This window comes from Trachinotus anak, unplaced genomic scaffold (assembly GCF_046630095.1).
Source record: "Trachinotus anak isolate AG129_WGS33_773 ecotype Australia unplaced genomic scaffold, CSIRO_AGI_Tana_v1 ptg000021l, whole genome shotgun sequence".
Classification (NCBI taxonomy): Eukaryota; Metazoa; Chordata; class Actinopteri; order Carangiformes; family Carangidae; genus Trachinotus; species Trachinotus anak.
In genome coordinates, this window is record NW_027273872.1 from 23,724,951 (window position 1) to 23,748,216 (window position 23,266).

General features: G+C 40.8%; 1 protein-coding gene and 2 non-coding genes across 3 annotated transcripts in view; all 3 read left to right on the plus strand.

Annotated features, from left to right (window-relative positions):
* Positions 1–28: 28 nt before the first annotated feature.
* polr1a (RNA polymerase I subunit A) overlaps positions 29–23,266 on the plus strand; it is a 28,845-nt gene continuing 5,607 nt past the window's right edge. Inside the window, exons 1-29 of the mRNA XM_071457039.1 lie at positions 29–221; positions 686–794; positions 958–1,053; positions 1,272–1,421; positions 1,533–1,643; positions 1,742–1,827; positions 2,257–2,345; positions 4,112–4,189; positions 4,701–4,818; positions 5,029–5,173; positions 6,035–6,196; positions 7,484–7,606; positions 7,739–7,966; positions 8,057–8,164; positions 8,329–8,475; positions 9,679–9,870; positions 10,111–10,260; positions 10,471–10,654; positions 11,044–11,126; positions 11,892–12,050; positions 12,498–12,596; positions 12,701–12,853; positions 13,039–13,121; positions 14,877–15,042; positions 16,902–17,025; positions 18,941–19,035; positions 19,175–19,374; positions 20,146–20,313; positions 22,954–23,089. Of these exons, the coding sequence (XP_071313140.1) occupies positions 145–221; positions 686–794; positions 958–1,053; positions 1,272–1,421; positions 1,533–1,643; positions 1,742–1,827; positions 2,257–2,345; positions 4,112–4,189; positions 4,701–4,818; positions 5,029–5,173; positions 6,035–6,196; positions 7,484–7,606; positions 7,739–7,966; positions 8,057–8,164; positions 8,329–8,475; positions 9,679–9,870; positions 10,111–10,260; positions 10,471–10,654; positions 11,044–11,126; positions 11,892–12,050; positions 12,498–12,596; positions 12,701–12,853; positions 13,039–13,121; positions 14,877–15,042; positions 16,902–17,025; positions 18,941–19,035; positions 19,175–19,374; positions 20,146–20,313; positions 22,954–23,089 (3,819 nt within the window). The 5' untranslated portion in view covers positions 29–144. The remainder of the gene's footprint in view (positions 222–685; positions 795–957; positions 1,054–1,271; positions 1,422–1,532; positions 1,644–1,741; positions 1,828–2,256; positions 2,346–4,111; positions 4,190–4,700; positions 4,819–5,028; positions 5,174–6,034; positions 6,197–7,483; positions 7,607–7,738; positions 7,967–8,056; positions 8,165–8,328; positions 8,476–9,678; positions 9,871–10,110; positions 10,261–10,470; positions 10,655–11,043; positions 11,127–11,891; positions 12,051–12,497; positions 12,597–12,700; positions 12,854–13,038; positions 13,122–14,876; positions 15,043–16,901; positions 17,026–18,940; positions 19,036–19,174; positions 19,375–20,145; positions 20,314–22,953; positions 23,090–23,266) is intronic.
* LOC139606459 (small nucleolar RNA SNORA5) lies at positions 11,288–11,424 on the plus strand. Its single transcript, XR_011684627.1, has one exon. It is a non-coding gene; the product is annotated as a small nucleolar RNA SNORA5 (small nucleolar RNA).
* LOC139606458 (small nucleolar RNA SNORA5) lies at positions 15,965–16,101 on the plus strand. Its single transcript, XR_011684626.1, has one exon. It is a non-coding gene; the product is annotated as a small nucleolar RNA SNORA5 (small nucleolar RNA).

Sequence of the window (23,266 nt, forward strand, 5' to 3'; positions counted from 1 at the left end):
CCCCCACCTTGCCCCCCCCCCCCGGTTGGTCTGACCCCGGACGGGCCCACGTGTGGCACAGGAGCAGCTCCGCGTCGCGTGCGGTGCGACGGAAAACCATGAATTTATTTCAATAAACTTTGAAAGTCACGATATTTCTCCAACATGTTGTTTGGAAGAGACGTGCCATGGCGCCGTTTGGAGGGCATGTCGTTTGGCATGTACTCCGCCGAAGAGATAAGGTGAGAGGGACCTGCTAGCTCCTGGGTTTTAGTGCTAAACACGAGTTCAAAACAACATGACTGTTGTCACGTTTTGTTCCAGTGGCTTTCTCACAAATTACACACAAACTTCAGCTCGGAGTTGCTGTGTAAATGGGTTAGGACTAATAACTGTTTCACATGTATTTATTTGTCTTGTGCCAAATCTAGTCAAGACGCAAAAATGTGAGGAATGCTCTTTAGACAGGAGAAGAAGTCTCACTTACTTTTCTGATTGTGTTTATTCTGAGGTTTTAAGACCCTGGATTGACCCTCTGTGGACCCAATATGACAGTATAAACAGATTAAATCCTGAATATACAGTTGCGAAAAAAGCAACCAGTTATTCTATGTAGTGATGAACTGATAAAAAAAACTGCTAAGAATCCGGTATAATCATGGAAAGCAGTTGCTAAAATAACTCTTTCGTCTCATCTCCTTTTCAGGAAGTTGAGTGTGAAGGCAGTCACTAACTCCAGGTTCCTCGATGGAGTTGGGAATGTGGCCCCAAACAGCCTGTACGATCTAGCTTTGGGGCCAGCAGACAGCAAAGAGGTACATGTTTCATATTACATACATGTTGTATGTTGTAATTAGTCTGTCCCTGAGTTGTGGTTGTACCTCTGTGGTTCACCATTCTCTGTGTATGAAGTTTAAGATTGTGAGCACTAAGTTTCAGAAAGCCTTTTTTTCATGTCACTGTTACTGTTTTCACCAGGTGTGTTCAACCTGCTGTCAGGACTTCAACAGTTGTCCGGGACACCTGGGGCACGTGGAGCTGCCTCTACCGGTGTACAACCCACTGTTCTTCGATGTAAGCATGTCCACAAACACACTATACACATGCACATACACATGCAGTACACACATGTTTACAGTTGACTAATACTGGGTGTAACACTGATAATCATGGACCAACCTGAGGGGTGTGATAAATTAGTATTGATTTTGAAATCACTCTCTAAAACTTGCCTCACTGTACCTGCTGTTTCAGAATTTTAATCGATATTTTTTTCTCCTCTCCTTCATTAGAAACTCTACCTGTTGATACGTGGTTCCTGTCTGGCGTGCCACATGTTAACGTGTCCCCGAGCTGCCATCCACCTGCTGCTGAACCAGCTGAAGCTATTGGACCATGGAGCCATGCAGGAGGTCTACCACATCGAACAAGTTCTCAGCCAGGTGTGTTTATGTCTCCTGTGGAAACTCATTTTAGCGGGACCTTACACACTACAACGCACTTTATCAAAAAATAAAACAACTATTATTTATCATTATAATACTGTGTGTTAGTACATGGAGGAGAATCCAAAAGCCACTGGAGATGAGATTGAGCAAATGCTTAAGGAGTTCACAGACACAGTACTCGGAGAGAACGCCAAAGCTTCAGAGAACACCAAACCAGTGAGTACACACGGACACACAAGTACAAAGACATGAGGACACACAAACATTGTTTTCAGCCAGACCAGGCTTAATGTTGTGTGTGTGTGTGTTTTCAGATTAAACATCTTGTTGAAAAGAAGAGCAGTCTGATAAATGACTTCTGGAGGATTCACATGAAAACTAGGAAATGTCCATGGTGCAGGTAAACAATGAACTTAATTCTCATTCAGTTTATGTCTGAAATACTTTCTATATCAAATGTTAACCCTCCATGTGGTGGTCTTGGTTTAAATATGTGTCAGGCAATGAAACAGTATAGTGAGTAAAGTGAATTCACCTTGTCTTGGCCAAGGTTAATTGTTCTGCCTTCTCTGACTTGTTTTCTACATTAATAAACAAAGGACACAGGAGAAAATGTCTGCCTCTCTACTTGTGTTTACATATGATTATAATGGAAACAACATTAGTGAAGCAAGTGATTATTTACATAATAATCAGACCAAGTGGCTGAAATGTAGTTGACACAATGATAATGTGTATTATCTATTTTATCTAGATGTTGTTAATGTTCCTAATTCCTGTCTGTCAATTTGCTGTTGTAATCATGATGCGTGTGTGTGTTTGTGTGCAGGAGTGGCAGGTTTGCATTGCGCCGTGAGCACAACACCAAGCTGATTGTCACAATGCCATCAGAAGTACAGACCACTGACTCTACTGATGGTGAGTCTATATATGCTTCCTCTGGGAAACATTATTAGGAGGCACCAGATGAATTTCCATTGTTACGCAGATGACACCCAGCTGTACTTATCCATGAAGCCAGGTGAGACTAACCAGGTAGCCAAGCTTCAGGTGTGTCTTAAGGACATAAAAATCTGGATGACCAGTAATTTCTTACTCTTAAATTCAGACAAAACTGAAGTTATTGTAATTGGCCCAAAACACCTCAGAGATACACTATGTGATAATATACTGACTCTGGATGACATCACCTTGGCCTCCAGTGCTACAGTCAGAAACCTTGGTGTCATTTTTGACCAGGACTTGTCCTTTACTTCACATATAAAGCAAGTCTCTAGGACAGCCTTCTTCCACCTGCGCAATATTGCTAAAATCAGACCCATTCTATGTCTAAAGGATGCTGAAAAACTAGTTCACGCATTTGTTACCTCAAGACTGGACTACTGTAACTCTTTATTGTCAGGATGTCCCAAAAATTCAGTAAAAAGCCTCCAATTGATCCAGAATGCGGCAGCACGAGTACTGACAGGAACGAGGAAACGAGATCACGTCTCTCCTGTGTTAGCTTCTCTGCATTGGCTCCCTGTAAAATCCAGAATCGAATTTAAAATCCTCCTCCTCACCTACAAAGCCATTAATGGTCAGGCACCATCGTACCTTGGAGAGCTTATAGTTCCCTATTTTCCCAATAGGACACTTCGCTCTCTAAATGCAGGTCAACTTGTGGTTCCCAGAGTTAGTAAGAGTAGAATGGGGGGCAGAGCCTTCAGCTATCAGGCTCCTCTCCTGTGGAACCAGCTCCCAGTGTGGGTTCGGGAGGCAGACACCCTCTCTACCTTTAAGATCAGGCTTAAAACTGTCTTGTTTAGTAAAGCTTATAGTTAGGGCTGGCTCGGGTATGTCCTGACCCATCCCTTAGCTATGCTGCTATAGAGCTAAACTGCTGGGGGATTCCCATGATTCACTGGGCGCTCTCTCCCTATTTCTGTCTCTCTCCCCCGCTCTCTCTCAATGACTTCATGCCATTAACTTTGTATTTTTTTCTCTCCCGTAGTTTGTGCTTCTCCTTTCTCTCCCTCTCTCTGTCCTCATTCTGCAGGTATCTCTGCCTCGGGAGCAGCAGGATCCAGATCCACCACTACTCATCTTTACTATTAACCACTGTTACCTGTCATCATTATTATTGATAACACCATTACCTACACAGCTGTTCCTGGTCTCTCTCTCTTCTCTCCCCTCTCCTCCCCCTCCCCCTCTTTCTATCTTCCCCTAAACCCAACCGGTCGAGGCAGACGGCCGCCCACCCTGAGCCCGGTTCTGTTGGAGGTTTCTTCCTGTTAAAAGGGAGTTTTTCCTCCCCCCTGTCGCCAAGCGCTTGCTCGTTGTGGGAACTGTTGGGTTTTTCTCTGTAACAAAGTAAGGTCTTGACCTTACCCTGTAAAGTGCCTTGAGATAATGTATATTATGATTTGGCGCTATACAAATAAAATTGAATTGAATTGAATATATATATATATATATATATATATTATTATTATTATTATTGTTTGGGCTTTAATGCCTTTATTAGATAGGTATAGTGAGAGAGTGACAGGAATGCTGGGGAGAGAGAGAGGGGATGACATGCAGTAAAGGGCTGCGGGTCGGATTCGAACCCTGAGCTGCTGCGGTTAGGACAAAGCCTTCATGGTAAGCGCTCTACATCAGTAAATAACATTCACCTTGTTCTGGTCTCCTTGCACAAGATCTGGTGGCTGGAAAGAGAGTCTACCTGACCGCAAGTACTGCCAGAGATCACACCACCAAACTGTGGGAGAAGGAAGGTAGGTCAACAGAACAACTGTCCTCTGTTCGGCTCATATCCACCTAAAGATAAACATTTAAGTAACGTGTAGTCTCATTAGAGGGTCCACATGAGGAAAAAGTAAAAAGTAAAAATTTTAACAGTTCTATAAAACTAAAATCTATAAAAAATCTATGAAAAAAATGAATTGTTCGTTGTCAATGTCTAAAAATGGAATAATAAAGATTTTGTACAGAATAATTTGTAATGGGTGACATAAAGTACTTTTTAGATTTAGTTTTATTAATGTTAATTTTTGTCTCTTGCATTGTTTGTATTGATTTTTTTTTTAGTCCTAACCCTTTTTAAAGTGGTTTAAGCCATTTTCTAAAGTGTGATATCCATAACAATCACTTAAACAAACAAAAATTTGTTTCCACAAGCATTAAAATTTAGTGGAGTAGCAAAAAAAGCTGAAACCTCCTCCATTTATTGGCTGTGAGAAGTCATAGTTTTCAAAATCTAATCATTCTCTCCTCTTTTGTCTCCAGGTTTCTTCCTGAAGTGTCTGTTCTCTGGGCTCGAGGAGGCCACGGCATCAAAGGAGGGAGAGAAAGGTTTCTACCCTGACCTTTTCTTCCTGGAGCTGCTGGTGGTCCCACCTTCCAGGTACAGTATTCAATGTAAAATTTACAATGTTAAAATGTCACACCAACAGTGTATACAATACTTTATTTAAAATCAGATTCAAAATGTATGTGTGATTGTTGGGAGGGATGCACAATAGGAACAAACAGTTTGCCTAATTTGGTTTATAATATTATGTGAGTAGTATTTATTTTCTGTGCTAATAGACCAAACGTATGCTCTCCCTGTCAGGTATCGTCCAATCAATCGCCTGGGTGACCAGATGTTCACTAACGGTCAGACAGTCAACATGCAGGCCGTCATGAAGGACTGTGGAATCATAAGGAAACTCCTGGCTCTCATCGGCGGAGAGAAAAATACTCAGGAAGAAGAAGAGGTGAGATGATGTGTCCATGTGATGACATGTAATTCATGTTTTGGTATAAAAAGACATATGTGCACAGATTCAGTTAAAGCATGTTATTTCTGTAGACGTATGGTGATTGTTGGTATGTTCAATTTGAACTGGAAAATTGGAATTTTTGAGCTCCCAGTTGAAAAATTTCAACTGGAACGGCCCCTGAAGTTGGATTTCCTACAAGGAAAGTCGGAAGAACCTCACAAACCCCAACTCAAAATCCAAGATGGCTGCTTTGTGCATCAACACCAATGAAAGCTGTAGTAATATACTGTTGAGATGATTGAGTTTATTGTTTTCACAATAAGCACAACTTACGCAATTATTTCAATCACAGAATCAATCACAGGAAACTGTAATGAATACGGTGGTGACCACACACAAAAGATAAACAAAAGATAAGGATAACATTTAAAAAGACCAACATGACTGTGATACATAAAATACTCTAAAGATTTTAATGTTTCTGAAACAACTCCCCTACAACTGCGATACCTTTTTGAACCCAGGTCTTCCAGAGTCTGTGATTTCTCTGTACAGAGCTTGGGATTTAGCCAGATCCCGGCAGACCAATGAAGACAAGGGTCAAATTTAAGGATCCGAGCTATTCTCTGAGCTGTTGTTTGTTATTTGTGTCTCTTTAAAATCAGTCACACACACAGTCCCGTCCAACTTCTCTAAGTGGACATGTTGCTACTGTGTTTGAATGTGCAGAATAATGCGTTATTATTGAGTGGTATGGCAAACAATAACAACAACTGAACTGTAGTTGACTCAGGTGTGACGTCATTCCCAGCCGAATGAAATGAGCACATGAGCATAACCCATCGTCTTTTTCAGGCTCCTGAACAGACGGACCAGTCATTCCTGTCGGGGATCCCTGGGCAGACATTAACAGATAAACTCTACAGCATCTGGATCCGACTGCAGAGCCACGTCAACATCGTCTTTGACAGTGACATGGACAAAATGATGACAGAGAAATACCCTGGAATCAGACAGGTATCGTCGTCATCTACAACCTGGTTTAACAAATCACAACTTAACTTATAACAATCTGTGTCATGGCACAATGTAATAACAATAACAATGTAGTGCTTTCTTTTTTCTTTTAAAATAATGTTTTTATTGAATTTTCATTATATAGACATTAGCATTGTTATGCAATATATATTACACAGTATATCCCCCAAACACACACACACACACACACACACACACACACTGTCTTCTCTCTTGTGTTTAAAAGATCAACACAAAGCACAACAAAATCAGTCATACACTTCAATGGTACCTCTAATAAAGTAAAGATAAACAACATATGCATCCATTACGATACATTTTTAAAGCATGCCTCCTTCCCTTTCTGAGGTTTACCATTATTTTTTTTCTCAAACTTAGTTCTCCTCCTGCAGAAGCTCTCCTATATCTTCACTCCATATAAAGCCATTAAATGGTTTCCAGATTTTCTCGCAAGCATCCAAGTTGTTTTTCAATGTTTATGTTACTCTCATATATTGCACCATACTCTTAATCCAAGCACCAATTGTAGGTGCAACCATTTTCTTCCAGTTGAAGGCTATCACTCGTTTTGCCTGCAATTTACCAAAATCAATACATTCGTATTCTTTGGTTCTCAAAGTGAGATTTATTGGATACATGTGCAGCAGTACCATCTTGGGGATCCAGTGGAATTTTCACAGATGAAATGATCATGATTTATCACCTCGCTCCAGAATTTCTTTATCTTGTCACAATCCCAAATACAAAGTATCAGTGTTCCTTGAACCTCATTACATTTAAAGCATGGATAAATGTCAGGTATATTAATGTTATATTTATTCAATTTAACAGGGGTTACATAAGTAAGTAAGCATCAACCAGTTATATTGAAGTAACTTTAAGTTAGTGTTGGCTGTTTGTGTCTGAGCCTCCTTGCAGGCAATGCTAGAGTTATTTCTTGAAATGTCCTCTTTTAGATCTGCGCTGTGCGTCAAGTTTGGATGTTGAGGATTCTATAGAACCAGATGCAAGCCAGTAATATGTTATTCAGACCAAACCTTTACCGTTTCAATTCTTAACAATAATCTCTTCCAAGGTTGAAAGTGCAGGAATTACTAGTGACTGGTTTTGCATGGAGGAGATAAAAATCCTCAATTGCAGAAATTTAAAGAAATGTTTTCTTCGAAATTTATATGTTAGAGAGATCTCCTCGAAAGTCATTAGATCCTCTTCTTATAACCCTGTTTTCGGTTTTTTGTTTCCTGATTGTCTCCTCTCTCTGTCCAGATCTTGGAGAAGAAGGAGGGATTGTTCCGGAAACATATGATGGGCAAACGAGTGGACTACGCTGCACGATCTGTCATCTGTCCAGACATGTACATAGGGACTAATGAGATAGGAATACCTATGGTATGTCGGACTATGATGAATTTTTCCCTAAAAACAAAGAGTAGCTAACATTAATGATACTAAGATTGATCACAGAGCTCAAAGTGTGATCCAGAGTCAAACTAACTCTCTCTCTTTTGTGTATTTGTGCAGGTGTTTGCCACCAAGCTGACGTACCCTCAACCCGTCACTCCGTGGAATGTGAAGGAGCTTCGTCAGGCTGTCCTTAACGGGCCTAACGTCCACCCTGGTGCTTCCATGGTGATAAACGAGGATGGCAAGAGAACCATCTTATCGGCCTCCTCCCTCGCACAGAGAGAAGCAGTTGCCAAGCAACTGCTGACACCCTGTCCTGGTCCACATAAGATGCCAATGAAGATAGTGAGTGAAATACTTAAGACACAAACCCTAACCCTAACCTTTTACTGTCAGAGGTATAACTCTCCACTCTTATTTCTTTTCTGTCTCCAGGTGAATCGTCACATAAAGAACGGAGATGTTTTGTTACTCAACCGACAACCAACTCTGCACAGACCCTCCATACAAGCCCACTCTGCTCGCATCCTCCCAGGAGAGAAGGTGAGAGCTAATCACTATAGGCTGATTTGTTTATTGTGATTTATTATAGAAGCAAAGTGGAAGTTGTGTTTGAAATAAATCTGTTTGCTGGACTTTATCAGCTGCGGGATTAACGTTTCTCTGTGATCTAAAAACTTTTACTTCATCTCTACTTGATGTTACAGGTACTAAGGCTCCACTACGCCAACTGCAAGGCGTACAATGCTGACTTTGATGGAGACGAGATGAACGCCCACTTCCCTCAGAGTGAGCTGGGCAGAGCAGAGGCCTACACGTTGGTCAGCACCGACCAGCAGTACCTCGTCCCCAAGGTGAGGATCTACACACTGCAGATCCTGGATTTTCACCTGATACTGCTCGACACAGTTCTCAGCTCTTTGGCAAAAATAGCTGCAACTATCCTAAATGTTGAACCTTGAATGTCAAGTCTTGAGTGAGTCTCCTTAAAAAGACTGCGTCTGGTCAGTCAGCCTACTCTTACCGGCCTTGTAGTTAATGTCATTGTTTAGCCATCAGAAACTGCTAGGATTTATGCTTTTATTTTGTTTTTTTATTGCTTTATTTTTTCCAAAATGCGATTAAGTGAGTTTTAAGTTTTCTATTTGCAAAAGACCATGAAAATAATACAGCTTAGAACAGGTCATAAAGACAAGAGAATAAACACAATTCTCTGTTGGAGTCAGTTATCACAATATCATATGAATCACCTCAGACAAAAGCTCACATTAAAATTCATACATTCAGGGAATTTATTGTTTTTAACTTTGCTGAGTCTTGTCAGGATAGTGTTTATGTGATTTATTACAGAGTAACAAACACTAAACAGCAAAGAGTGAATAACACACCTGTTACAGTAACCTCAATCACGATTTACCTCATCATGTTATTTCTACTGAGTCACCACGACTGTCTGTTTTAGGTCGCCTCAGTGCTTGGTTGGTGCCTTGACACTAAACCAGTAACTGGACACTGAAGTGATCTAACAGTAGGCCTATATTTATACTGCTAATTTGCAGACGCACAGTGTAAACAAATATATGCACTGTGCAGTTTATTTCACATAAGCCTCAATCATAATGGAGAATTTGTTTGCATGGACAAAGTAGCATTCATTTGATCATACTGAACAAATATGCAGGCTGGCTCCAATTTCTTTTAACCTCATAAAGACACTTTTAACTTCAAGTGGGCCGTGAGTTGGAAAAGGTTGCGAACCACTGACATATGCAAGATAGGATGTGTGATTTGTTCATGTAGGCATATTGCAGTGTTACAACTTCTGTAACATTTAGACTATTCATTTAAAGGCAGGTATATATATTTCAGTGTTACGCTATAGAGTGATTTAAATGCTGTGTCATAGCTTACATTCACCAATAAGTGAGAGTACACACGAGGAGCAGTACTGGTTCTCTATATTGTTGAGTACTGGCCTAATTTACACGAGGAAGCCATGTTTTAGTTGTTCTCAGGCAGCACTGAAGTAACTTCTCTCTCTCTGTGTCTCTCTCTAGGATGGTAAACCTTTAGCGGGTCTGATCCAGGACCACATGGTGTCAGGGACGAGAATGACGATACGAGGCTGTTTCTTCACCCGAGACCAGTACACTGAGTTGGTGTTCAGAGGACTGACGGACAAACCAGGCAGAGTGAAGCTGCTGCCGCCGGCCATACTCAGACCGCAGCAGCTGTGGACAGGAAAGCAGGTAATAATAATAATCTAATAGTCTGTATTTGGGTTGATACTGTTTTACCATGAAGATACAATAAAAGCAATGACAAGTTAGTTTAGCCCAAATGCTGAAGATAGAATTTCACTTTGTTTAGTGGCTGTCTTGTGCTCCACACAAGATAAAACATGGCTGTGTCCACGATGCACTTGTTGAATTCAGTGTCTCTTCAAGTTCAGTTGTACTGTTGTGTCATTAATCTGGTATTTCCTGTAGGTGGTGTCTACGCTCCTGCTGAATGTAATTCCCCAGAAAGCTGTGCCTCTCAACCTGATTGGCAAATCAAAAATCCCTAGCAAAGCGTGGATCCAGGTCCCACCACGTGCTGCTCCGGGATACAAACCTGACACCATGTGTGACTCACAGGTACAAAGATATCAGTGGTACAGCTTTTTGCCATCTCATGCATAATTCTTTTGTTCGGCATACTGAAACTTATATCCAGGAGAGGTAAAAAAAAACGTAACTCATGATGTTTGAGACAAGCACAGACAGCAAACAAGATAGAGTGAGGTGTGGAACTATTCATGCTCAGACAAAGTCCAAAGTCTTTTCTTTCTCTTTGCTTTTCACCAGGTGGTGATTCGTCAGGGGGAGCTGTTGGTGGGGGTTCTAGACAAAGCTCACTATGGCTCCTCAGCCTACGGTCTGGTCCACTGCTGCTATGAGCTGTACGGAGGAGAGACCAGCGGCAAACTGCTCAGCTGTCTGGCTCGACTCTTCACTGCCTACCTGCAGCTGTACAGAGGCTTCACTCTGGGTAAGAACCCAGATACAGTGAATGAAACGCACGACTGACACAGAAATATAACAGACACACAGCACAATCAGCTGGTGTGGCCCTGTTCAAACCTGGAAGTAGAATGAGTCTCCAGTGACCACTTGTGGTCCGATGGGGGGGTGAGAATCAGTGTGCTGATCACCGCTCTACAGTGAAATGAGGTTTTATCCATTAGAAATAGTAAAATATTTAAAAAATAAATAAATAAATGTGGTCAGAGTGATTGGATCTCAAATGCATCCTCAATGAAGTCTTGGGTGTGTTCACATCTGTACTTAGAGCTGTCCACTTGAGATTGGATCACTCAGGACAGATCTTCACTGAAGAGATGAGTGCCATGATTAAGTCCTGTGTGTCTTTGTTTCCAGGCGTGGAGGACATTCTGGTGAAACCAGGCGCCAATAAGCGAAGAAAGAAAATCATTCAAGAGTCACTAAAGATCGGCACCAAAGTGAGTTTCAGCTCGTTCTGCTGAAATGAAAAGTCATATTTTCATCATAAATGTACTTGAAGCACAGCACCTTCATGATGGCACAGTTTTTGTGTTAATTAAACAAATAAAGAAAGGACATGACGACTAGTCCGCAGTAAATTAGTATTTTAAAAAAAGATGGCAGCCTTGTCAAATTCAGTGCCTCCTCCTCAGTGGACGCCACTGGCCAAAATGGCTGCCACAGTGAAGGTGTAGTTCATGGGCTCCACGGTCCTTCAACATGGCCTCTGGGGATAAATATGTACTACACACAAACATTAACTGCTACAGCCAAAAAGCGCTGTCAATGCTGTTTTGATTTTATTACCTCCAGCCTCTCCAGTAAACACAAACTTTCAATGTCAAACTTTCTCTTTTATGTTTCAACAGAGCAGAGCCGAACTGTGACAAAAATAAAGAGAGACTGATGTGACATGAAATTAGACACTAAAAAATCATCCTGAAGTCAAGAGTCCTTGGCTGGTATACGATGTGACAGCCACAGAGGTGTAAAGAGTAAAAAAAATCATAAAATCTAAAAAGCCTTTCTATAAATTAGGAAGTCATGATAATGGTGACATGTTGAACCTCATATTAATTTAGTATTATGTTTGTTTTGGTTATATATTTTATTTTAATTGATTTTGATGTCATCTTTAAACACTACTTTCTAATTTAAATTAACCTAAAAGGAAATCATCTTTAGTGGAAAGGGATAAAGTAATTGTCCTTTGTGTGTTTCAGGCCCTCCAGGCTGCCTTCAACCTGCCCTCCAACGTGGATCAAGCTGAGGCTCAGAGCCGCTGGCAGGACGCCCACCTCAACCCAGACCAGAGAGACTTCAGCATGGCCGACCACAAGTTCAAAGAAGTCGCCAACCAAGTGAACAATGATATCAACAAGGTCACTATTACTGTTAATACCAACACTACAGTGATACTCCACCTCTTATTGCTCCTGTTGGAACACATGGTGAAGTGGAAAATAAAGACAGGAACCTTCCCAGGGAACCATGAACTTTTTGAGGAACTCAATATAGTTTCTGACAGGAAGTCATAATAATAATAACTCTGCTTAGTGGTGAGCACTTTCCAAAGGTTCAAAAATGCATTTTGTAATTCTTCATTTGTGGTGAAAATGCGTCCTCTACAGGTCCAGCTCTTAAGTTTAGTCTCTGTGATTTCATAGTTCCTGCAACATCCCGGTTGAAAAAGGCCAGTAGTTACTGTCAGTTGTTCCCTGAAACTTTAACATCCAAGCTTTAGCATTGACTCCTGGACTGACATCTTTTCATAAGTCACGGTCAGCCACAGAGCAGCAGGCCACACATACTGTCCTGTGTGTTCATAGGTGTGTATGCCAGTCGGACTCCACACCTCTTTCCCAGACAACAACCTTCAACTGATGGTCCAGTCAGGAGCCAAGGGATCTACTGTGAACACCATGCAGGTACCCAACACACACACACACACACACACACACACACACACACACACACACACACACACACACACACAAATACGAATATCCTGACCTGTCTGTGTCTTTTTCAGATTTCGTGTCTACTTGGTCAGATCGAATTGGAGGGCCGAAGGCCTCCACTGATGCCCTCTGGGAAATTCTTGCCGTGCTTTCAGCCATATGACCCTGCACCGGGTGCTGGGGGCTTTGTCTCTGGAAGATTCCTCACAGGCATCAAACCACAGGTATGTGAAGAGACCTGTGAGTGTGTCTGTGTTGTGTGGAGGACTTATTCTTAAAGTTGCTTTCACATTGTAGCTGTTGAATCTTTTTAAAGAGAACCTCTGCTGTGACTCTAACTTTAGCTCCTTCAGACATTTCCTCATGGTCTATTTCCTTCCTCCTCTGTGTCTAATCTGGTCGTGTTTAGGAGTTTTTCTTCCACTGTATGGCTGGCAGAGAAGGACTGGTCGACACAGCTGTGAAAACCTCTAGATCAGGATACCTGCAAAGGTAGTGTAAACTTCACTGCTCAACAGAAAAGATTTGTAGTTATCTTAAATCATGGTCACAGGACTGTGCAGAGCCATTAAAGTCACATGTGCTGTGATTCATTTTTGGCTGGACCGCAAAGGCACAATCTCCCTGACTGACTGACTGATGACTGATGATATTTACACTACTGGTCAGCCAAATACCACGTCACTGTGTTGGAGTATCTGGTGCAAATATTAGCACATTGTCGCTGGATTTATAGACTTTTTTCCGAACCTGGTCCACAATTAGACCTTGTATGGATGCCAACCAGCAGCATAGGGCTACACCTCTTGTTACAGAAAATCTACTCAGGTACTCTGCCATTTGGCTGCTTGGGAACTGCAGGTTAGCAGAGCAGCACTTCCAATACACTGAGCCTTGCCTCCATTACAGCAAATAAACTACTTTCATTACATGTATCATTATTACTAAAGGAGGCAGAGGAAAAACTAAACAAAAGACACACAGAGCAGAGGAGCAGGAGAGAGGGAGAGAGAGAGGAGTAACTGAAGATCTGAATAAAAACACCAGGAGCCGGAAATGAGACAGTGGACTTGCTGCAACACAGCACTAAAAGACCTGTTAAGCCCTGTTCAGCCCTGTTATGAAATAAAATGTTCCTGTCCATTGAAATGCTGGATGGCTGGAAACGCTTACAGGAAGTGTTGACTTTGTATTAACACGTAATGCAACAACTTTAACACAACAAATGGGAGCGACTGGAAACAAGGCTTCCTACTACAATACTGCTGTAATCAGAATCAGAATCAGTTTTATTGCCAAGTATGTTTTCACATACGAGGAATTTTTTCTGGTGATTGGTGCAATTGAGGATCAGGGGGATCAGCAACAGTTATTCATATCAAACAGAGAGAGTTAGAAATAAAGATCTACCTCTTGTAAAAGTCTGGCACGTTCTGGAGTTGAGGTAAATAAAAGCTAAACTGTTGTGGATCCCAGTTGGAGGCCCCGCTGGTTCAACTGCTAGAGTGCATGATATTTGGACTTACACCTTGCTACGGTGACCCGGGATCAAGTCCAACCTGCGTGTCATACCCTCTCTCTGTCTCCCCACCTTTGTCTCACTATGACTGTAATAAAGGCAAAAGCCTGAAAAAATAACTTCCATACATATACTAGGTTTTGACCTGGTCTTGTTCCTGTCTCACTCAGAAGCTCTGTGAAACAGAGACACACCTTAGATACAGAGAGGCATACAGTTTAGTTTTTGACTGCACTGCACTTGCACATGTGCTGCATAGACCCAGTTCACAAGTGTGCATCTTTAACATATGAAACATTTTCTGTTGAACTAGTTCCTATCAGATCTGCTGCATGAGGGTGATAAAACTGAGACAGAAACACAAATGTGTGGTTAACACAAACACTGGTGTATTTTAGTCACTGTTAAAACTAACTGTTGGCCCAGGGAAATGATATCTCAGGCCTTTAGGTGACGTGCTAACAGCCATCTGTTGTCCAACAGTTAGTTTGGACCGTTGTAGGCCTTTGTCTGATTGAGATCAGTTTTTAAACCAGACTTGAAGTTTTCTTTGAAGCCACAGCGTGATTCAGCCATGATCCCTCTTAGCTCCTGTATTGTACAAAAGTTCAGATGATTGGAGAGGGGAAGGCTGCTCCAACATGGCTCTTGCAAATGTGCAATAGTTCATTTGAAATTCAGTAATGTGAAATAAACCCCTGGCCCCCACTTATCTTGTGTGTCTGCAGATGTGTCATAAAGCATCTGGAGGGTTTGGTCGTGCAGTATGATCTAACTGTGAGAGACAGTGATGGATCTGTGGTCCAGTTCCTGTATGGTGAAGATGGCCTGGATATCCCCAAGACTCAGTTCCTGCAGCCGAGGCAGTTCCCCTTCATAGAGGACAACTACGAGGTAAAACACAAGCACATTAATTATGTGTTGATTAATAAAGCTTAATACATTTTGTATGTTTATGCACAGTGCTGTCTTATGGCTGTTTATAAAGCACCTTGACAAGTGCACCACACATGTTATTCTGACTAATAATCAAAGGGAGAACAGGAAGAGTAGAGACAATCTGTGACCCCCTTTTTTATTATTGATTTGGGGATGAGTTCCAATTATTTGGAGGCTAACTTGAGCCCTATTTTTCTTTTCTGTCTGTATTTGGTGACATTTTGGCAGCATTTAAAAAGATGCTGAATTAGCTATCAGAAGTTCCTTTTAGCAATGCATCCATGGACTTCAAGAGAAGTACTAGTGGATTATTTTGACATTGAATAAAGCTTTAAAAGGTGATAGAGGTCTGGAGCTGGAAGGAGATTTTTGTTTCTATGATGGATTTATGGATGTTCATCCACAGTGTTTCCAGGGTGTGTAAATCACACTGAACCGAACTCCTCAGTTTGTCAGATAATCTGTAACCCGGCAGATCAGACACCTGTTGAATATAATTACCAGTTACATGGGTTTGACATGTGTTGCTTTCACAAGATCAGACAGTGTGAAAGAGTTGATCTTTTATAAATTAATCAAAACAAGCTGTAGAAATATACATATGCTCTGTTTATGTTAAGTTTCAGTTACACTGACCATCAGTGATATTTTAGGTTATTCTCCACATAACACCTAACTAGGTAATGGCTGAACGACAGGTGCAGTTTCAACCACAGCTTCTTTAGAAAGAGGAAAAAAAAAAAAAACAAGCAATGTGCTTTTATATAACATGGTTCCTGTAACAGACAACACAGATTTCAACCACAGCTAAGCTATTGACAGCAACAGCCCCATGAGAATTAGCCCACAGCCAATGGTAAACTCATAAATAAAAGATGGCAGCCTTGTCAAATTCAGTGCCTCCTCCTCAGTGGATGCCACTGGCCAAAATGGCTGCCACAGTGAAGGTGTAGTTCATGGGCCCCGGTGTGCTCCAACGTGGCTGCTGGGGATAAATATGTACTACACACAAACGTTACATGGCATGAACTGAGCTAGTTTTACACTGCATGACAAACACACGACTGTTTGGTTCCTTAACCTTTACCAGTCCACTCAGTGAAGATTTAGGTTGAAGGAAACAGTCTTTTTAGATGCTGGCTTTTGTAGGGATTAATCAAACAAGATGATTCATCTGCATTAGAGGTGTATTTTTGAACAGTGGATGGAGATAGCTGCTAGCTGTTTTCCCTGCTTCTGTAAGATAGGCTGTTCTTGGCTCTACCCCTGTAGTTAACTTGTAGACATGAAAGTGAATGTGTATTTCCCAAAATGTTGAACTTTAATATAATACTTCTTCTTAGCTTGACAATTTATTATTTTTGATGTTGTGTAGCTGAAGTTTTATTTTTTTATTTTTTAAAGATATTTTTTGGGCATTTTTTGCCTTTATTGACAGGACAGTAGAGAGTGACAGGAAAGGCGCAGAGAGAGAGGGGGAATGACACGCAGGAAAGAGTCGGACCGGTCGGGACTCGAACTGGCGCTCACCTGCTGAGAGTATCCGCTCATGTGGTGCGTGCCCTAACCACTCCGCCATCAGACCGCCCCCCTGAAGTTTTATTTTTGAAGTTGTAAAGATATTTATAATATTTGAAGCTGCTCGCCCCATGCTCTCTCACAGTTGCAGTTTTAGCATGTAGCCTTGAAGCTCCTAAAGAATGTTGCAGTGTTTGAGTAAAACATCAATTACATGCACAACTCCCCAAACAACTAGTAGAACATTACACTGAACAGTAGAAAGGAACCGACCATGTATGTCCTTCTCCTGTCAGGTCATCCAGACGTCCCAGGGCCTGGACAAGATTTTGGCACGTTTGGACCCTCAGGCTGCCAGTCAACACTTTGCAGCCATCCAGCGCTGGAAAGCAAAAAGAGAGGAGGCGGGTCCACGGAGAGGTACATAACCACATGTGTCCAGGCAGTAAAACGTTCTCACGTCTTCAGTTGCTCAAACCACTGTGATGTTTTAGATTTATCATCAGTTTTTGACTAAAATCAGTTATTTTTCATATTTTTCTCTTAACTTTTCACCTGTGTTTGCTGCTAAATTAAAAGTGCTAATATTTATTGGTAAACCTCTTCTGAGTGTTCCGTACCGAGCAAGAGTAATTGTGGTTTCTGTGCCTTTTCAGTGGTTATAATAAATACCCAAATGTTTGGAGCAGTCATAATGTCAACATGCACCCTCTCCTAAATGTCACAATTCAATATTTATTCATGAAAAAAAGAATGGGCTAGAAGAAGACAAGATAAACTTGGGGAAGAAAATAGACATAAAAAGGATATTAGTCTGCTTGCTCGTCGCCTATGTTTCAAAGTTGTGCAGTTGGCAATTGTTTGGCCTTCTGCACTTGTGAACACCTGTTCACCTGTAAGCTCAATTAAAGGGCACACCACACCTATAAATCACCTCAGCTTATCAGGCATCAGACCTTAATATTTATCATAATAACAAAAAACTAAAACAATTAAAGCTTCGGGGAAGGACCTTCAAACACACATGATAGACATAATTAAATAATCGGAAAATGAAAACATGAATATACTAATAAGGCAAATATGCAAAATGGCTCCAACACCAAAGATATAAATATTTTGATGTGAAGGTCAGAACAACTGCTCTGTGATACAGTATACAATGTAGGGAAAGGAGGAGAAACAAGATGAACTTATCCTACTCTCCATAATGATGGTAATATAAGAAAACTTGTATTTAAATTTTAAGGATTTTGAGTAACATAAAATCAGGTTTCAGAGATAGATATTTTATTATCTATTAAAATCTATACAGCGCATAAAATAAAATTCAACATGAACTGTAAATTAATTAGAGCAATAACTCTATAATTTTTTTCTGTAACTTTTTGCAGTGTAACACAGTGAGTGACAGATGTCCAGCCAATGATACGATACGGTTCACTTACGCTACGCAGCCAATCATAGCATTGACATTGCTTGCGTAGGTGCCCTTCCCATACGCGTCGCGGGGCCGTGCAAGTTAGCGAGCTAACAACAGTGCACTTCATTTTAAGTGGGCCAAATCACTTCTATTAAAAGTAAACGAATGGAAATTGCTGCTGTAATTTGATTATTTTAATAAGCCATGTAACTTGCTATGATCCCAGTGTTGATCAGGTGTGATACTGGTGTGTGGCCACAGCATGCACATCTGATGTTGCTCACAATGGTCCTCAGTGTGCTCAGGGAGCTTGTGTGTATGTAATCATTCACCCTGAACAATCTTCTTTGCTAAAGTGACCCTATCACACTATCCACTGACCTAACACAAGAGAGACACAGAATAACTTTGTGTAGAAGGAACATATAGCACAGCAAACCAATTATAATGAATTATAGAGCTCCATAGAGTTCGTTACAATATAAACATTTTTTGCAGAGGAGTTGTGGTTTTTTGGCCTTTAGTGTCAGCTGAAGCCTCAGGCTGTCACACATGGTTAGAAAAACCCACATGAGGTTGGGCAAAAAGTACCTAAAACACTTGCTGCTGCTTGTAAAAGGCATCACTGTGACTGTGTGGTAACATCTGATGTATCCTAGATACGCTTCTGAAAAGGCCTTCTCATATCGTTATGATGGCGGCTGGACAGTGAAGAGAGATTTTCTTGAGGAAACTAAACTGAAATGGCAGAATATATGCAGGACATCACTGATGACTGCAGTAGAGGAACCATTGGATCAGTAGAGTTCAGGGGATGCACAGTGAAATGTATTAACATTGCCTTTGTGCATACATGCCATGTAATGTTTGTGTGTGTGTGTGTGTGTGTGTGTGTGTTGTAATCTGTGTCAGGAGCGTTCCTGTTGTTTTCCCAGAAGAAGTTGGCCAAACTAAAACAGACTGAACAACCAACAGTCGTTAGTGGCAGAAATGCTGCTATACTTCAGGTATTTATGCACAACAATGAAATACATAGAGGATCTGTCAGATTTGGTGCCACTCTCTGTTCCTGCAGCCTCCGTCGATACAATTTTATCTCCAACCTAGTGTAACCAAACTGTAACTTGAACTCTGCTCCCTGTGCAGCTTGCGCAGCAGTGGCACTCTCTGGATGAAGCTAGCAGATCGAAATACAGCAGGAAGTCCTCCCGCTGCCCTGAGCCCTCGCTGGGCTTGTTTAGGCCGGACATTTGCTTTGGATCAGTGTCTGAAAACTTCCACAAGATCACAGAGAAATATCTGCAGAGCAGAAACAGCATGAGTCAAGACACACTGGACACACACAGGTACTGAACGTGAGAGTTTTCACATGGGTAAAGAAAAAAAGTCTATGTTCTAAAATGAAATGCAATTTTATGAATCCAGAAAATCTAAAGGTTACAAGGTGCGGTACAGTGTAAATGTTTAAGAAAATAAATAGTTAAAACACAAGATAACAAAATAAAAACAATAAAATAATAAAAACAGATAGGTTACACAGAGGGGAAATCACATATAACAGGATAAAGTGCATTACGAGGTAAAGTGCATACAAAACAGGTGGGTTTTTAGCAGCTTCGTACAACTGTCAACTGAGTTCTTTTTTATGACTAAGGGAGACTTTTCCTGAGGGTGGGGGCCACAACTGCAAAGTCACAGTCACCTTTGGTTTAAAGTCTAGATCTTGGAACAACAAGAAGCCGCTGGTCAGTAGACCTCAGTGATATCACCGTGGTCAGTGGACACAGCAATTCAGAAATATAAAAGTCTCATCGGATGCAGTAATTCAGCTTAAACTTAGTATTAATACAGACTTAATTAAAAAATGCCATCAAATACCCAGAGTAAATCTCTTCTTTACATGTGAACCACTTATATAAATAGATGAGATACATTTTGACAGGGCAGTCACGCAGTGCTGAAAGCGTAATGATGATTACACTAAATTAATAATTTATGAGGATGTAGTAGATGATGCAGCTGACTTGAAATGCTCTGATAAAGAATAAACCTGAAACCTGATTTTGTTATTTTGTCTCAGCCTGTGCTTTTATCCTTCTCTCTCTCTGTGTCTTCAGCCTTCGCCAGCTGTTGCACTATAAATGGCAGCGCTCACTGTGTGATCCAGGTGAAGCGGTGGGTCTGCTGGCAGCTCAGTCAATAGGTGAGCCCTCCACCCAGATGACCCTCAACACCTTCCACTTCGCCGGCAGAGGAGAGATGAATGTCACTTTGGGAATACCTCGGTAAAGTCACCTCTCCTCTTCACCTCCTCACTCTTAATTGACCTTTTTAAGTCGCTACTGACAAATGTCATTTACTCAAATCAATTATTAAAGTTACTGTAAATTAAACTACAAACACAGAGCACCCAGTAGCAGTTAACATATACCTTTCAGGCGAATATAACTTAGCATATACAATGTAGTGTTGACATAGTGTTATAGGATAGCAAATGTGAATTTTTTTTACTTCTCTCTTCATTGTTTGGAGCTGTGGTATAGGTTTAAGTCACTTAAAGAAACAGAATTTTCTGATACACCTTCTTATTGTGCATCACTGTCTCAAATTCCCTTCAAATATCTCCTCCATAGAAGTGGTTCAAGAAAAATTAAAATACATTTTTCCTAAGAAGCCAGTATCTATATCGGTTTACGTACTCATAAGTTAATGACAAACACTAAGTGAGCAGCAGCTGTCAACAAAAGGTACCATTGACTGTGCTAACAGTAGCAAGCTAGGATAACTAGTGTCTACTGTCCAAGTGGAAGCTAGTTAGCTTAGCTTTCTTCCGTTTTTCCTACAGTGCAGTTTGATATGTGAGCAGTTCAGTATGTAACCCTCTTTTGAGAAATGGAAAAATACGCATAACAGCTGCAGTCCATATGTTATGAAATAAATAGATAAGAATGATAAATAAATAAATTTCAGGTGTACATAAACAAACTTTGTCTACATACCACATGCTACAAAATCTCCGTTTAGCTCTGGGAAGTTTCCTGCAGTTGAGAGGGCTAAGATCAAAGTGTTTTTAAAAAATGTATCCTCGAACAGAGCTATTGTGAACACACAGTCATTGCAGAAAGAAAGGTAATCTCACGGGCACGATCTGTCTTGTGTAAAGTGTTATTTTAGTACTTCCTTTAGCAGCTCAAAGGAGTTTTAAATCGAAAGCAACTGGACTTGGTTATTTGTCTAGGAAGACGTTTCACCTCTCATCCAAGAGGCTTCATCAGTTCCGTCTCGCACCTGACCAGGCTGGGACTGGTCCAACTATCTGGTGTGGAGACTCAGGTATTTTTAACCTCTGGGAGGGGTTTTCACAAGGCTGATGATGTCATTGGTTCCCTTTGTGCTCCATGTGCCAACGACAGTCGCTAGAGTGACTGTCTTGGTGGAGAGTTGGTTTCGACTTCGTTAGAGCCCTATTGTGTTATAACGACAGTCGTTGTGAACAGTTGTTTTTCTTTGAGGTTAAATTGAGATACTATGACTTGGACAAATGAGAATATTCACAGGCTTATTCCTTTAGTAGCTCTCCACAGTTCTAACACAAGTCTAACTCAGACACTGAGTTTATTGTAAAAGTCAGACACAGCAGATTATAAATGAAAGAGGTGGTAGAAAGTGGAAAATGCTTACCAGGCTTACCACAGTTGTGTTATCAAAGCAGCTATGAAGTGAAAAGTAAAACCACAAACGCATTACAGTAACCACCAAAGGGTTTGGTATAGAAAATTTTTGTCTGGTTGCTGGATGAGGAAATTGAATACAGCAACGAAAGAGGTAGAGGAAACAAAAGAAAGGATGCAGCATTATTTTCTCCAGCTGTGACCTGTGCTGCTGTTTTCTACACCACTTACGAGAGGTCCTCACTAACACAGAGTTCAGTGCTGTCTGTCGCGATGCTCATTGATAAGTTCCTAGTCGTTTCCTGTTTCAGACTGTTTCAGATTATTATTACCTCCACCAAGGAGGTTATGTTTCTGTCTGTGTCTGTTTGTTGGTTTGTTTGTTCGCTAATTTGTGAGCAAACTTTGTGGAGGACTGAGGCATGAGCCAGAGAAGAGGACATTCAATTTTGGTGCAGATGTGGTTAAAGGTTTTTTTTTTTGTTTTTGTTTTGTTTTTTTATCACTTTCCTTAACATTGCAATGTTAATAATGTTTGGATCTTTGTGTAAAATTACATCTATGAGTTTGTACAATTTGCACAGATCCAAATAATAATGCAGATCTGGTGGAAGAAAATGCTGAATCTGCATTACACACTTATTAATAATAAATAACAGTGCATATGGCACCAGCAGCATTTAGGAGTACGTACCTCAGTATTTAATTCAATATGCAATTAATAAAATTACACAGTAACAATAGCAGTTGCGAGATGGCAATGAAACAATTCATACACCTGCAGAAATGTATGAATTATTTAATGCTGATGTCATCATTTCACACAACAGGTAATTAAACATACAACTATCATGCATAAGGATGAAAGACTATAAATAAATAACTTCAGACCAAAACAGACATTGTATTATTTGGTCTTAATGTGGTTATGTACTCTACTGAGTACCTTTCCTTTCTAGTTATTATTATCATTATTATTATTATTATTGTTATTGTTAATTTTAAGGGGCTGCAAGTTTGTCTTTGTGTGTAATATTGTGGTTGTTTTGTGATAATACACTTTGCTGGTATCAACATTTATGTCACAAGAAACAGCTGTGGGAAGTGATTCCAGCCCAGCCCATCTCCACTTCTGTCTATCCCTTCAGTTTTATTTCCTCTTACCTCACCCTCTTATGCTTCATCCATTCAACCCTTCTACTATACTTTCCCTCTATTTCTCACTCTCTCTATATTTGTCTGTTTGTCTCACAGACTAAGAGAGATCCTGATGGTGGCCAGCTCTAACATTAAAACTCCCATGATGAGCGTTCCAGTACTGAACAACAGGAAAGCCTTGAAGAGGGCCAGGACGCTTCGTAAGAAACTCAACAGGGTGTGTCTGGCTGAGGTAAGGATAAGCTCCTCTTGTGTGTTCTGTTGTATTTGTCTTATGACGTTTCATCTCCTGTCTCTCTTATCTTCCCTTGTCTGTCATTTTCATTGTTTGGCCTGTTGTTTTTCTTTCTCTTTGTTTTCTCTTGCCCCTGTCCCTCACCCTGTGTTATCCTCTTTCATTTCCTCATTT